The 15979-nt window shown below is 60.2% G+C and overlaps 1 protein-coding gene across 1 annotated transcript; it reads left to right on the top strand.

Moving 5' to 3' along the window:
- Positions 1-513: 513 nt before the first annotated feature.
- On the top strand, positions 514-15479 carry KDM5C (lysine demethylase 5C). The gene is given in 26 exon segments (XM_020976470.2): positions 514-802; positions 2756-2833; positions 4315-4437; positions 4626-4796; positions 5295-5429; positions 5649-5772; positions 5852-6033; positions 6324-6425; positions 6427-6483; positions 6595-6714; positions 6829-6987; positions 7481-7662; positions 7760-7922; positions 8455-8574; positions 8667-8861; positions 10357-10538; positions 10939-11063; positions 11138-11418; positions 11550-11908; positions 12197-12335; positions 12544-12723; positions 12812-12952; positions 13132-13749; positions 13859-13922; positions 14009-14208; positions 14294-15479. Coding segments are annotated over 26 exon segments (4737 nt in total). The 5' UTR covers positions 514-652; the 3' UTR covers positions 14681-15479.
- The last annotated feature ends 500 nt before the right edge of the window (positions 15480-15979 follow it).

Here is a 15979-nt window from a genome sequence, read left to right on the forward strand (position 1 = left end):
AGTCTTCCATACTTCTTCGCCCCGCCCTTTCTCCCGGCCTGGCCCCGCCTCTCCCATCCCCATCCTCCGCCCCGACCCCCTCTCGCTTCCTGGCTCCTCCAGTGCGCCTGCGCAGCTCTGGCCTTTAAACGTGCACGACCAGCCACAGGCTCAAGAAGATCCGGCTTTTGTTTATCATCCCTAGTACCTTTCCGCCGCCTCGCCTCAGGGACTTTTTCCTCCCCCACAAGCCGGAACCTCCCGCAGCTTCACAGCCCCGCCCCTTCCCAACCCCCCCCACCCCGACTCCTCTACCCCGGGATCCGCCGAGGCCCCAACCGGGCCCCTCGGCGCGGCCGGGGCCGGGAGCCGGAGCGGCGGAAGGATTCTCAGCGTCTCGGAAGGGAACGGACCGACCCAAGATGGCGACGGCGGCGTCAGCGGCGGCGGCGTCGTCGTCGTCGGCGGCGGCGGCGGCAGGGGTTGGAACCGGGGGCGGCGCGGCGACCACGGCGGCGGCGGCGGCGGCGGCGGCGGCGGCGGCCCGGGGGCGCTCCGGGTAGCGCGCACGCACGCACGTACGCGCGCGCGCCAGGCTTCGTCCTGGTCCGCTCCCGCATTGGCGGCGGCGGCGGCGGCGTCCGCGGCGTCCGCGTCCTCCCCCGCGTCCGCCATGGAGGCCGGGCCCGAGGACTTCGTGCCCCCGCCCGAGTGCCCCGTCTTCGAGCCGAGCTGGGCCGAGTTCCGGGACCCGCTGGGCTACATCGCCAAGATCCGGCCCATCGCCGAGAAGTCGGGCATCTGCAAGATCCGGCCGCCGCCGGTGAGCGAGGAGGCGGGCCGGGTCGGGCCGCGGAGCGGGGGAAGGCCGGCCGGAGGCAGGCAGGCCGGCCAGCTGGCCGGGTGGCGCGCGCGCGCTCGCTCGGCCTCGACTCGGGCCTCGGGCCTCGGGCCTGGGCCTAGGCCCCAGGCCCCGGGGGTGTGCGCGCGCGCGCGCGGCGCCCCTCCTCGGCTTGACCGGGCGCGCCCCCTCCCGGGGCCGGCCCGTGCGCGTGCGCCCCCGGAACCGGCTTGGGGAGGGGGAATAGTCCTCCCGAGTCCGAGTCCCAGAAGGGAGGGAGGGAGGTCGAGGCAGCGGCCTTCTCTGCCGTCTTCTTTCCTCTCTTTGGATCTCGAAAGAGATAGGGCCGAATGGTGCCTTTCCGGAAAGGCCGCTGGAGCCGGCGGCGGGCCGGGGCGGGGGGAGGGGGATGGCTCCACTTGCAGGGGCCCCCGGTGAGATCGAGGCCCAGCCGGCCTCCCTCGGGGCCCCCGACACTTTAGCTGGCTCATAGACCAACTGCAGGGGCAACAAGTGAAAGCCCCCGGCCCGATCGGGGTTGGCACTTCCGGGAGTGCTCGCCGGGCCCAGCTGCGTTTGCACTAACCACTTGCGGGCCCGGCCACCTGCCATCTGAGGAGCCCCTTTTCCTACCTGAGCAGCACTGATTGCTGATGATTCTCTGGGTCCTCCACATGGGGAGAAGGAGCAGGTGTGTCCAGCCTGAAAATAGTGCCCCAGGGAGGCTCTGGGTTTGTGGATCAAAGCACTGGAGGCCAGGCCTCCAGCCTTTTCCCAACACCCTGTGGCCTTTGTTGAGGGAGATGGCGGGAGTGCCTTCTTGGCCCAGCCACCCTCTCCTCAGGATTCCTCCGCTTCGTTGGGCCTGGGAGCCCTTCTTCTTCAGGCCTGCCGCAGCTCTGGGACAGACCTATCTGTGGGGCCTGAAGAGGAGGCGTTTTAGGCATCTCAAGCTCTTCTCTGGTAGCTTTTGTGATGCTGCCAAGGGAAATAGCATACGGACACTTGTTCCTTGCCCAGGGACGTCCTGCGCGTTGTCGGCCTCGAATTTGGCCCTCTTCTTAGTTGATTTCAGTCCAGACTCAGGTGTGCCTAGAAGGTTGAACTCGGTTTCTTGGCTTTGTGGTGGTGGAGAGAGAAGAGGCGCCTGTCGCTCATCCTGCTTGGGGAACTGACAGCGGTGGCTGCTGAGCATGGGCACCAAGTGCTGAGCCACCAGCCCCCCTACTTGACAGAGTTGGCTGGGCCTGAGGCCTAAATAAATGCATGCCCCCTGCTGCCTCTGGCCTTGCCAAGTGGAGTGCTGGGTCTCATGGTCATTCCTTTGTAAAAATGAACAGGACGGGAGCCAAAGGTCGATGGCCCTGTGACCTTGAGAGCACCTCTGAGCTGTGTTCTTGTGTGTCTCTGTGCCTGTTGACTTAGCTTTCAGAAGGGTGATGTAGTGGTGGAGAGGCAGGAGCTAGCCTTAGAAACAGAAAGGGCTGGGTTCGAGTCTCAACTCTGGCATCGACTCTGTAGCTCTGGGCAACCCATCGTACCAGATATCGTCTCTGGCACTTTCATAGTTTCTGTTTGGGTTGGAATTTAGGGAAGGGGCCTCCTGCCTGATAGGTGAGGGGGGAACGGGAGCAAAGTGATTGGGAGTGGGGCCTGGGCACGGCAGAGCTAGCTTAGTCCTCCTTCCTCCTGTTCCCTTTCCCCAAAGGCCCTTTCTGGTCTCTTATTTCCTCTTCCCTGGACCCACCCTTGGAGTCTTGCCCCCAGGCCCTTTGACTGCCCAGAGCCCCCACGGTCTGATCTGTACTCAGACACAATCCTTATGTATCTTCTTTAGCATGGGGTGAACCCTGACTTGGGTTTTCCCTATAGCTGTCTCTGCCCCTGCCCGTGGTGGGACATACCCAACTAAACCTGGCCCTTTTCCTCCCACAGGACTGGCAGCCTCCCTTTGCTGTGGAAGTGGACAACTTCAGGTTCACCCCCCGGATCCAGAGGCTGAATGAACTGGAGGTAAAAGGGAGGGGGCTGGGGGGTGGGAGGTGGAGGCAGACATAAGGACAGACAGACCAAGATGGCCTGGTTGGCCTGATGAAATGAGGCCCACCTGCTTGGGGATAGGAGGAGGCCTGGGCTTAATGCTGATCTAGTGGGCTCCTGGCCTTTTAGCCCTTGTTCTGAAAGGCCTCAGGGTGGCCAGGGAGCTGGGTCATGTTGTCCAGAGGGCATCCCAAAAAAGCCTGGTGTTCAAGGAGACCTTGGAACAGCTTATCCTATTGGCTAGAGGCACTCTGACAGCCCCCTGTGAGCCCTCTCTTTGGCTGAGGAAAGTGAGGCTCAGATCAAGCCACAGGTGGCTTTCAACATCTGGGTTCTCCAAGCCCCAAATCCAGGCTCTTCACACTGCTTTCAATCCTCTTTCTCTTAAAGTGGAAAAAACCAAGACACAAACTAGGTACCTTTCCGGGTTGTCACCCTAAGAGTGCTCTGAGGCTTCTCTTACTATCTCCAGGGACCTCACTACACGCTCATGCCTGAGAGCAGACATTGCCTGGTGGGCAGATGTGACTAAGATGGATGTGTGCTCCACTGCCCTCTCTGGCTGGGGTCTGACATCTCAGGAAGGGACAAGGGGGAACAGGACCCCCCCCCCCAAAAACAAACAAACAAAACAAACCAGAACCTGGGTGAGGGCCTGGCCTGGAATGTAAGGAGAGGGATAGGCCTGTTGCCATCCCTTATCTCTAGGCTAGGAACCTTTCCCTGCCTTGGGCAGTCCTCAGTTTCTCCCTCTGACTATTGGGGGAAACAGAGTTAACTTCCTTGACCTCCTAAGGCTTGGGGAAAGGCTCATGTTTTGCTCCGTGGTCAAGGCTAGCAGCTGTAGGGCCCAGGCCTTGGGGGCCTGGGCAGGAAGGATGCCTGGAGCCCTCTATGCCCTCCCCCCTCCACCTTTCTTCCTTCTTTATTTACTTCTGGGAGTTGGGCAAGAGGCAGTTTCTCTCATTTTTCAGAGAAGACACTGAGTCAGCCCTAGAGACAGGCCTCACCCTTTTTTGGGTCTATTTCCTTAGTTTTCCTGAGGCTCAAATGAGCCCATGTGGCCGCTAGGTGGCGCCACAGTAAATAGAGTGGTAGGCCTAGGGTCAGGAATTTTGTGACTGGTCACTTCATCTCTGCCTCAGTTTTCTCTTCTGTAAAATGGAAACAAGAACTGCACCTGCTTCCCAGGAATGTTGTGAGGGCCACGGTGTCTGGGACATAGCAAGCACTATGTAGCCATATTGCTGTTACTGTCCTTGTTGCTGTTGTTACCACAAGAATGCTGACAGTGAGCCAGGAGGGAGCCTGGGGGCCTGGTGCTTCTCCCAGGGATTCCCTAATTAGCAGCTTCCTAAGAAGAGGCCACGTAACTGGGGGAATTAGGGGCACTGGATATGCCTCCTGGAGGTCAGAACAGGTGTGTCAGATGTGGCTGTAACCCACTTCCCCAGGCCCAGACCAGGGTGAAGCTCAATTACTTGGACCAGATAGCCAAGTTCTGGGAGATCCAGGGCTCCTCCCTGAAGATCCCAAATGTGGAGCGGCGCATCTTGGACCTCTACAGCCTCAGCAAAGTATGCTCCATTCCTCCTCCTGGGCCTCTGAGCTCGAGCAGGGAGTGCCAGCCTCTCTGGATGTGCACCCACTGCTGGGCCAAGTGGTGGGAGGGAGTGGGCATGTGGTGGGTAGGAGGGGAGGGGATTCAGTTCAGCTGGATCTCTGGATGCCTGTAACTTCTCTCCCTCCATGTTTTCCCTTCTAGATTGTGGTAGAGGAGGGGGGTTATGAGGCCATCAGCAAGGACCGCCGGTGGGCCCGTGTGGCCCAGCGCCTCAACTACCCAGCGGGCAAGAACATTGGTTCCCTGCTGCGCTCTCACTACGAGCGTATCGTCTACCCCTATGAGATGTACCAGTCTGGAGCCAATCTGGTGGTAAGGGAGGGAGAGAAGGAAGGAGGAAAGGCTCCTGCCCCCACCCCACACGCACCTGGGCTGTCCCAGCCCAGCCCTTAGTCTCCTGTTACCTTATTGGGCTGAAGCAATACTCTGCTCTTAAAGGATGGACTGGGTGGGGAAATCACCTCAGCTTGGTATACGGATTCCCCGCCTGGAACTGGTTTGGGAAGCTTGGCACCTGGGAGCCCTTACTAGTCCTGGCCTACCTCCTCCCGTGTCACCCAGGGGCTGCCTGCCTGCAGTGGGGCTCCCCACCCCCATTCCCTGGCTAGTTGTGGCCTGGGACTGAGGTGCTTAGAGGCTGGGCTCTGCACCAAATATGTTGGGGAAACTGAGTCAAGGGGAGAAAGTACAGGAGAAGGGAGAGGAAGGGAAGAAGGGTTCGGTCAGGGAGGACTTTCTGGAGGAGGCTCCCCAGCCAAGGCTTTGGGTGCTGGCGGTTACTGATGCCCAGGCAATGGCCTCCCCCTCCAGCAGTGTAACACGCGTCCGTTCGATAGTGAAGAGAAGGACAAAGAGTACAAGCCCCACAGCATCCCTCTGCGGCAGTCGGTGCAGCCCTCCAAGTTTAACAGCTACGGACGGCGAGCCAAGAGACTGCAGCCTGATGTGAGTGCAGCCCCCACCACCCGGCTACTCCGGCCCACTGGGGCTGCCATCCTGCCACAGGCCAGCGACGGCGGCTGCCCTGGGTGTTGTCTTGGAGTTGGCCTGCTCTTTTTCCCTTTCTCTCTCTCTCTCTCTCCCTCTCCTTCCTCCCTCCCTCCTCTCCCTGCCACTCTCACACGATGTGTCTCCCTCTGCTTTCCCTTCCTCTCATTCCCTCAGCCGGAACCCACTGAGGAGGACATTGAGAAGAACCCTGAGCTGAAGAAGCTACAGATCTATGGGGCTGGCCCGAAGATGATGGGCCTGGGTCTCATGGCCAAGGACAAGAGTCTTCGAAAGAAGGGTAAGGTGGCCATCGGGCAGCAGGGTGGGGGTGGGGAGACTGCTGCCGTCAAGACCTACTGACTTGATGTCCTCCCCAGATAAGGATGGCCCCGAGTGCCCCCCTACGGTGGTGGTGAAAGAGGGGGTGGGCACCGAGCCGAAGCTGGAGCCAGCTTCCCCTAAAGCCTTCGTGGATGGCAAAGAGGAGCTGAGCCACAGCCCTGAACCGTGTACCAAGATGACCATGAGGCTGAGGAGGAGTCATAGCAATGCCCAGTTTGTAAGGAAGCCCTTCTCCCCAGCCTCAGCCCTTGGGTCAGGCTAAGAGTCAGGAGGATAAGAAGAGGGAGGAGGACCATGCTGGGCAGGTTGGGGGCCTACGCATGTGCCTAAAGAGCAGAAGGGGGCATGGAGTGAGTACTTTGGTGTCCGGGGCAGGGGGGGGAGGGGACTCTGGCAGAGGCTGAGTGACCTAGGTTGGTGAGGCAGGATTGCTAGAAGCGCCCTCTGAGGGAGGGAATGGTGGACCTCGAGCAGATGGGACAGTGAGCCCTCCCTCCATGTGGCCAGATTGAGTCGTACGTGTGCCGGATGTGTACCCGAGGGGACGAAGATGACAAGCTCCTGCTGTGCGATGGCTGTGATGACAACTACCACATCTTTTGCCTTCTGCCCCCCTCTTCCGGAGATCCCCAAGGGCATCTGGCGCTGCCCTAAGTGTGTCATGGCGGTAAGGTGCTTGACGCAGGAGGTGGGAGGTAGGAAGGCTGGGCCCTTTGCCAGCGGCTCTGCCATCCTAGCCACCAAGCCACGCAGCCCATGGCTGTGCCTTACTTTGCAGGAATGTAAACGCCCTCCAGAGGCCTTTGGCTTTGAGCAGGCCACGCGGGAATACACATTGCAAAGCTTTGGCGAGATGGCTGACTCCTTCAAGGCTGACTACTTCAACATGCCTGTGCATGTATGTGCCTTGGGCTGAGCGGATTCTGGGCAGAGGGCTTTAAGGCTGGAGTTGGCTGGGTATTCTGAAGCCTGTTTCTGCCCCCCCCACCCCCACCCTATCTTGTACCCCTAGATGGTACCCACAGAGTTAGTGGAGAAGGAATTCTGGCGTCTCGTGAACAGCATTGAGGAAGATGTGACCGTGGAGTATGGGGCTGATATCCATTCCAAGGAGTTTGGCAGTGGCTTCCCCATCAGTGACAGCACACGGCACCTATCCCCTGAGGAGGAGGTGCGGGCTAGGGCCCAGGATCAGGGGCTGTCTCTGGAGGGTTGGGCTGGGTCCAGTTGGGCTTTGGTCACTGTTAATTCCCTGCTGGGCCCAGCCTGGCTTTGCCCCCTCCCAGCTGGGGGGGCATTCACTTTCAAGCACTACAGATGTTGATGCTGCCAGGCTGAGATTGCTCCATGGGAGTCAGTGAGGCCCCAGGGGCACATTTTGGCTTCTTGCCACCTACCTGGCAGGTGCACATACCCCAGCACAAACCAATTCATCTTGAAGCCTCTAACTCATCCTCTGAAAAAACAGGGAAGCCACATGCATTCCTTCTATCTTGGGGCTTTAAGAAGTTTTCCACTCTTGTACCATCTGTGAGGCTCAGAGGGTGGGAGAGGAAGGGAGGCTAGCCCAGGTGCCCACAGCGAAGCCTTGGCTGCATCATGCCCTCGTGGCACCACCAGTTGGGAAGGCCCTGGGGACTCAGTCCATACCTGCCCCTCTCCAGGAGTATGCAGCCAGTGGTTGGAACCTGAATGTCATGCCCGTCCTGGAGCAGTCGGTCCTGTGCCACATCAATGCCGACATCTCAGGCATGAAGGTGCCATGGCTGTATGTGGGTATGGTCTTCTCAGCCTTCTGCTGGCACATTGAGGACCACTGGAGCTACTCCATTAACTACCTCCACTGGTGAGCAGGCAGGCACCCAGCAGGGTGGCTCAGGGAGGGCCAGGCTGTCCCTGAGTGCCTGTGCCCTGCCCTTGACCACCTTCTACCCTGTGGGCAGGGGAGAGCCTAAGACGTGGTACGGTGTTCCGTCATTCGCAGCTGAGCACTTGGAGGAGGTGATGAAGAAGCTCACACCAGAGCTGTTTGACAGCCAGCCCGACCTCCTTCATCAGCTGGTCACACTCATGAATCCCAACACGCTCATGGCGCATGGCGTGCCGGTCAGTGCTCTGGCCCTGTGGGGGCCCATCTTGCCACTCCTTCCTCTCCCATTCTGGGCAATCTAGGCAGGACAGCAGATGGGTGGCTTCCACTTCCCCCAAAGTCCCTCGGCTCCATCTAGAGTCGGTCAGCTTGGGCATGTCCTTTCTGCTCTTTTTTTTTTTCTGTGGCGTCTGAGGTGGTGCCTCTTCACTTTAGGGCCCAGCCGCCTGTGTCACTTTCTGGGAGCAGTCTTCCCCTTTCTTCCTCGCCTCTGTCTCTTGAGCTTCTTGGAGTAGCCTTCCTGGCAAACTCCCATCCTTGCTGGTCTCCAGGGAACCCAAGCAAAACCTCTGCTTTCTGTAGGGCACTTTGTGTCTGGGTCTGTCTGAACCCAGATATCTCTGGCCCCGTTTCTCTTTGGTCAGTTGGGTCTCCTCAGTTCTCCCCCACCTGGGGACCAGGAAGGCAGTTCCATGAGACTAGGGCGCAGCTTGACTTGACTTCCCAAATCTGAGTGGCCCCCCCCCGAGCCCATCCTGTTTTTCTCAGGTTGTCCGCACCAACCAGTGCGCGGGAGAATTTGTCATCACCTTTCCCCGAGCGTACCACAGTGGCTTCAACCAGGGCTACAACTTTGCTGAGGCTGTCAACTTTTGCACTGCTGACTGGGTAAGCTGGGGCCAGGGCTGCTCGGGGGAGCGTGGGATGGGCCTGGCAGGGTGGGGGGTCGGCCCAGGCCAGGCTCACCCTCCCATCTCCAGCTGCCTGCAGGGCGCCAATGTATCGAACACTATCGGCGTCTCCGGCGCTACTGCGTCTTCTCCCACGAAGAGCTCATCTGTAAGATGGCAGCCTGCCCTGAGAAGCTGGATTTGAACTTGGCTGCAGCAGTGCACAAGGAAATGTTCATCATGGTACAGGAGGAGCGCCGACTTCGAAAGGCCCTGCTTGAGAAGGTGATGACTGGCGGGGCGGTGGTGGCTTGGTTGAGTACCCTGCCGTTTCCCGGGAGGCTGGGCTGAGCTCCTAGTCCAAGAATCTGCCTGTTGGCCACAGGACACCCCCCCACACACACACACACTCTAAGGGAGGTCCCAGGAGATTTGGTGTCCAGGGCTGGCATGGAGTAGATAAGGGCCCCATTCGTCTGCAGGGAAGGGAGGAGGAGGAAGAGAAGCAGTTTTAGGGTAGGGTGCGTCTGGCTGTGGCAACAGATGCCAGCCTCACTGAGGGTCAGTGTCAGCTCAGAGGGAGGGAGATCTTGGGGCCTGCAGCTGGATTTATAGATGGTACCCCCCCCCAAGCTGTGGGGTCACATGCAAACGTTGGGTCAATGAGCAAGGGGCCTGAAACGCCGGCTGAAGATGAATAGAGGTGGATGGAAGCTTGTATTTCTTGGGCTGCAAAGATCCCTTTCTGAAGCTCAGGGTGGGCGTGGTGTGTGGAAGTGGCAACAGCCTAGTGTCAGCAGCAGGAAAGGAGGGGCGTCATGGGCCTTCTTGTTAACTCTGGAGCGCTAGGCTCACTTGAAGGAACTAGGAATGTTTAGCAAGAGCCTTTCATTTGGGGTGGCAGAGGAGCTGAAGGGACAGCCCCCTCCTTCTACAGATGAAGTCAGGCCCAAATGGGAGTCCCCGAGGATGGGGGAGCTTTTGGTTCCTGCCCCTTGTGCTGGCATCCTGTGGAGGGTGCCTGTCTTGGACCTTGTTTCTGTGGCTAATCTCTGCACCAACTTGTTCAGCCCCTCTGCCAGTGTTGGCACTGAATGGGGGAGAGCCTGGGCTTCTGGAGACTTCCCCGTAGGCTTCTTTCTCCCTTTTTGTGTGCGCTGTAAGCCTTGGTGAGCGCTGTGACACAAGGGCCCCACCATCAAATGGAAGCTCCGGCCCTCCTTGGAAGGCCCCGCCATCAGCTCCCTTCGATCTTCTGCATCCTTTAGAATGCACATGTCAAGATTAATGGGATTTACTTCCCCTAAGCACCATGTGTTAGACACTGGCTGAGTAGATTCGGGGCCCAGTTGTGCTGATGCTTCCCTCTCCCTGCACAACAGCCTGGCTGCTCATGCCCAAGAGAGGATGTGTTGTGTGCTTGGCTTGGTTTTGTGGCTGGCCCTGCTCCGACAGCTGCTTTCTCTTGACTTCACTGGGCCTGCTCGATGGCAGAGCCCCAGAAAGCTTTGGGCACAGTGGGCCTTGGTGGTGAAAGTGCTAGCAGTGAGCATGATTCAAGGTGGGCCTCAGCAGCTCTGCCTCCTGAAGCTCTTTCCTGCCCCCCCCCCTTACATTCTTCATTTGCCAGGCTGCTGGGCTTCCCCCGTGGGTCCCAAATCTTTGCTGAAGGCTTGTTCAAGTTTTCCATGCGTGTTCTTTGCCTGTCATTGGGGCTGTGTGAGGCCTTGGGAGATGGGCAGCCTATGACCTGCCTCCCCCCTCCGCCATGTGTGCACAGGGCATCACGGAGGCAGAGCGGGAAGCCTTTGAGCTGCTCCCCGATGATGAGCGCCAGTGTGCCAAGTGTAAGACAACGTGTTTCCTGTCTGCATTGGCCTGTTATGACTGCCCTGATGGACTTGTCTGCCTCTCTCACATTGATGATCTCTGCAAGTGCCCCACCAGCAAGCAGTATCTGAGGTGAATGGGCTGCTGGGCCCAGGGAGGCAGCCAGGAGGCCCTGGCTGGGTGGCCCTGGGCAAGTCACTTCCCCTCTGCCTCAGTTTCCTCAGCTGTAACCTGCCTCACAGGGTCATTGTGAGGATCCAAGGAAACTGCCTGGAGAGACCTTAACAAACCATCAAGGGCTGTTGTCATATGTGCCTGCAGTAGTGGGGAAGGGGCAGGGGGAGGGGAAGGCTGACAAAAGGCCTGGCAGAAGGAAGGTGGGGGTGCTTGCTGAGTCTTAAAGGGGTCCTGAGGAAGGAGGAGGGGATTCCTAACGAAAGAACTAGCCTGGGGAAGGCCAGGGTGGAAAATAGCCAAGGTGGGCATCTAGGGAAGTCCTAGGATGCCAGCTCTGGGCACACTCTTCCCTTAGATACCGATACACACTGGATGAGTTACCTGCTATGCTGCATAAGCTGAAAGTGCGGGCTGAGTCCTTTGACACCTGGGCCAGCCAAGTGCGCACTGCCCTGGAACTGGAGGATGGGCGGAAGCGCAGTAAGTGGGGGACAGCTGGGGGCTGGGGGGCTCCTGTGGGGAGCCCGAAGCTCACGGGCTGGCGCTCTCCCTAGGCCTGGAGGAGCTCAGAGCTCTGGAGTCCGAGGCCCGGGAGCGCCGCTTCCCCCACAGCGAGCTCCTGCAGCGGCTGAAAGACTGCCTGCACCAGGCTGAAGCCTGCATCTCTCGGGCCCTGAGGCTGGTCAGCAGCCAGGAGCCAGGGGATGTGGAGCCCAGTGGGGAACGCCGGGGCCCCAGGGTGGCAACCCCACAGCTGACCCTGGAGGAGCTCCGTGAGTTCATTGAGGAGATGAGCAGCCTGCCTTGTGCCATGCATCAGATTGGGGAGGTCAAGGTGAGGAGGGAACCCTCCTGGGTGGGCCTTGGGCTGGGCTTGAAGGCAGTTGTGGGAAGGGGAGCCAAGACCAGGCTGGGGAATGAGCCCTTCCCCTCTCCTCCCTCTCTCCTCCCCCTTTCCAAACACAGGGCATCCTGGAGCAGGCGGAGGCTTTCCAGGCCCAGGCCCAGACAGCTCTGGCCTCCCTGCCAGCCAGCCTGGGCCACCTGCCTGGCCTGCTGGAGCAGGCTCATCGCCTGGGCGTGGAGGTGCCCGAGGCTGAGCAGCTGGAGCTGCAGGTGCAGCAAGCCCATTGGCTGGATGAGGTGAAGAGGGCCCTGGCACCCCCGGCCCAGCGGGGCACCTTGGCAGTCATGCAGGGGCTGCTGGCATCGGGGGCTGATGTGGCACCCAGCCCTGCTGTGGACAAAGCCCGGGCCGAGCTGCAGGAGCTGCTTGCCATCGCTGAACGCTGGGAGGAGAAGGCCCATCTCTGTCTCGAGGCCAGGTGCCCCCTCGCTCCCTGGCCTTCCCTGGGTTCCATTCTGGCTTCTTCAGACCACACCCGTTGTGCCACTCAGCACTGCTGAGCCCTGGGGGGAGAAGGCCCGTTGTCCTCCCTGGACCACATCCTGGTGTCCCTAGCCTGGCCAGGGTACCCCTTTGTTCTGGGCTCCAGGCCTTCCCCACCTTCCAGCTCAGGCACTTGCTGCCTCCCCAGCCCCCATGCACCAGGGGCCCTGGCCCTTCTCTTGAGAGGGAGCAATCTCCACAACTTGCATTCTTTCCCTGCCAGGCAAAAACACCCTCCTGCCACCCTTGAGGCCATAATCCGAGAGGCTGAAAACCTCCCTGTCCACCTGCCCAACATCCTTGCCCTGAAAGAGGCCCTTGGCAAGGCCCGGGCCTGGATTGCAGATGTGGATGAGATCCAGGTGAGGCTCTGGGGGTGCCTCCCACACCCCCTCGTCATTTCTAGCCTGTTCTTTAGCTGTGCCATTATTTAGGGAGATGTGTCAGAGAGGCAGAGGTGGAAGAAGGCAGGAAGTTGGCCAGCTTCACTTTGACCCTGTGGTGGCAAGGAGGGGGTCCAACAAGAGCTTGGGCTTCCAAGAGTGGGCAGTTCCCTGTTCTCTTCCTTAGAATGGTGATCACTACCCGTGCCTGGATGACTTGGAGGGCCTGGTGGCTGTGGGCCGGGACTTGCCCGTGGGCCTTGAGGAACTGAGGCAGCTGGAGTTGCAGGTGCTGATGGCCCACTCCTGGCGGGAGAAGGCTTCCAAGACCTTCCTCAAGAAGAACTCCTGCTATACCCTGCTCGAGGTGAGGCAGGCCCTGTTCTCTTCTTCCTCCCAGTCTGCTACCCTGCATGTTGGGCCTCATCTTTGTTTATGCCCTAACTCCTGCCCAGGTGCTGTGTCCATGTGCAGATGCTGGCTCAGAGAGCATGAAGAGAGACCGATGGAAGAGGGAGAAAGAGCAGGGCCTCTACAGATCAGACACTGAGCTCTTGGGTTTGTCTGCCCAGGACCTCAGAGATCCAGGCTCTGTGGTGAGGAGGGGAGCCAGGGGCAGGGTTGTAGATGCACCATGGGCGGGGGTGGGGGGGGCAGGGCAACCCTCCAGTTTTCCCTCTTGCAATTCCCTGTGGCCCCACGAGCCATGGGGGGCTGGACAGAAGGGCTGGCTCAGCCTGCTGAAGTACCATCTGTCTCTTTCCCTGGGGCCCAGATCCTGGCCTTCAAGGAGGGCGAGCAGAAAGAGAAGGAGGGCATCTTACATCTGCGCCGTGCCAATGCAGCCAAGCCCTGCCCATCGGCTCTCCAGCTTACCGGGCCCCCCTCAGCTGTGCCCTCCCCTGAGTCCCTGTCCTGTGTATGCGGGCAGGCGCCAGTGGGTGAGGGGGCCCTGCAGTGTGACCTGTGCAGGGACTGGTTCCATGGCTGCTGCGTGTCAGCACCACGCCTCAGTGGGCTCCGGCCCCTGAGCCCCACTCCCCTGGCCTGGTGGGAGTGGGACACTAAATTCCTCTGCCCACTCTGCATGCGTTCCCGCCGACCTCGCCTAGAAACCATCTTGGCCCTTCTGGTAGCTCTGCAGAAGCTGCCAGTTCGACTGCCTGAGGGGGAGGCCCTGCAGTGCCTGACTGAGCGGGCCATCGGCTGGCAGGGCAGGGCCCGCCGGGCCCTGGCATCCAGGGATGTGTCAGCGCTGCTGGGTCGTCTGGCCGAGCTCCGGCAGCGACTGCATCGGTCCCCGGCCACCCCTCGCCCCCAACCTGGCAGTCTGGCCTCGGCCCCACTCAGGGAGAGCAGAGGTGGCAGCGGCAGCAGCGCCAATGAGCTTCAGGTGAGGAAGCCCCGGCAGGGAGCCTCTTGGGGTAGGGGGCAGTGGGAAGGCCTTGGCTCCCTCACTTTCTTCTCACTCCCACCTTTTCCCTTTGCTCTGTTGGCCTCAGATGGCTTTGGAGAATGGAGATGCTGTGAAAAGCTCTGAGAAGGCCAGCCCTGGGGGCGGCTCAGGTAGGGGTCTCTGGGGTTGGCTGGCAAGGGGGAATTGGGGGTCAGGGCCCAGTGGAGCCGAGCTTTTGCCATGCCCATTTCTGCAGACCTGGAGCTGCTGTCCTCGCTGCTGCCCCGCCTGGAAGGTCCTGTTCTCGAGCTGCCTGAGGAAGCCCGGGCCCCCCTGGAGGAGCTGATGATGGAGGGGGATCTGCTTGAGGTGACCTTGGATGAGAACCATAGCATCTGGCAGTTGTTGCAGGCCGGCCGCCCCCCAGACCTGATCCGGCTCCGCACGCTGATCGAGGTGAGGCTCAGAGGGCTGGATGGTTTTGGGGAGCTGGGCTGCCTGAGGCCACCAACCCACCCCCATTGCTTTGTCACATCCTCAGCTGGAGAAGGCGGAGAGGCAAGGCGCTCGAGGGCGGAGCCGGGCTCCAGAGAAGAGGCGGCGGCGGAAAGGGGAACGTACTGGAGGTGGCGAGTGCACAGATGTGACCAGGGAGGAGCTGGAGCCAAAGAGAGCCCGGGGCCCAGTGACCACCGAGGCAGAGGAGATGCTGGAGGAGGAAGAGGAGGAGGAAGGGGAGGCCGAGGGGACCAGAGCCGGGGATGAGGACCTTCCCCCTGGTGGTGGCATGCGGAGTTCCAGCCCTCCCCTGAGCCAGAACAGGCCGGAGGTGAGGCCAGGGAGCCAGGGAGGTGGGCCCTCTGCCTGCCCCTCTGCCATCTGCCCCCTGCCCACCTCCCCTTGTCCCTCTGAACAGCAGCAATTGTGACAGTTTGGAGCTGGACATGTGCACCGTCCCGTGTCCCTGCACCCCCTGCTGGTCCCCCCCACACACACACACACCTTGGGAGAGGGAGAGAGAACTTGGGGTTGCGGCCTGCCCGGGCGCTCCTGCCGGGATGGGGGGCAGGGCTGGCCTCTAGGGGTCTTGGGCCCTTGTCTCCTGTGTGTCCCCTCCTTCCCAGGGGGGCTAGCTTCCTACCAGCATTCATTCCCTTGGATGGGCAGGCCTGTGGTCTGCCCCCCTCCCCTCTTCCTCTGGCCCCAGCCAGCACCATTCCAGGAGTGGGGAAGGACAGACGCCAGCTTGGCTGGCGCTAGGCCTGGGGGTGTGGAGCTCTTGGCCCGTTCTCTAGGCTAGGCTTCCACTAACCTTCTGTTCCCTGCCCCCCACCCCCCAAGGGCAAGGAGGAGAGGGGAACTAGCCCTTGATGAGCAAATCCTAATGGTTTTCTTTTTAATTAACTTGGGAGGTTTGAAGAAAGCTTCTTTGGTGCTGCTCCCACAGGCCTCAGCAGCCTGCCATCTGACCCCGACACCCCCCACCCCCACCCCACCCCGCTTCCTCTCCCCCATGCCCTGGGATTTTGTTGTAAGGGGACAAGAGATGGCAGCTCTGGCTGCCACCTCATCCATTTGTTGGGAGGAAGAAACAAAGGAACTGCCCCTCCCCCACAAAACCAAGCAAACCAACAGGAAACACGTCGTTCCCGCAGTTGCCTCTTTTAATTTTATTTTATTATTTTCCTCTTGTTAGAAATAAAACTGTTAGCAATGGTTTTTGGAAAGCCGCCTCTGCCCTGGCATTTCCTTCTCTGGCCCTTTTTGGGGGGGGGGAGGCTGGGCAGGGAAAGAGCCCCTTTGGTCACACGTGGGAGGTGAGGACCTGAAGGCCAGCCGGGCCTTCCTTTTCCTGTCTCGACAAGCCAGGTAAGAAGGAAAGTCCTAGGGAGGGGAGGGGGGCGTCCCAGATGCCCAGTGTTGGGGGGGGGGTTATGTGATCGAAAAGTGCTTTGATTGTTTGAAGGAAGGGGATTTCATCTCACTGTACTGTGGGTGAATGGGCCAGCAGGGAGAGGAGGAAGGACCCTTGGCTTCCAGCCTTATGCATTCCCAGTGGAGGGGCAGGATTGAAGCCCCAGGAACAGCCTCCTTCTCACCCCCCACCCCCCACCAGGAGCTGGAGGTACATACAAACGTGCACAACTCCTCAAGAAGTTGGCCACAGCTGGTGGTGTAGGGGTGGGATAGGGAATAAGGCCTGCCTGCTGCCCCAACCCCCAGTTTC

This window comes from Phascolarctos cinereus, unplaced genomic scaffold (assembly GCF_003287225.1).
Source record: "Phascolarctos cinereus isolate Bilbo 61053 unplaced genomic scaffold, phaCin_HiC Scaffold_8;HRSCAF=390, whole genome shotgun sequence".
Classification (NCBI taxonomy): domain Eukaryota; kingdom Metazoa; phylum Chordata; class Mammalia; order Diprotodontia; family Phascolarctidae; genus Phascolarctos; species Phascolarctos cinereus.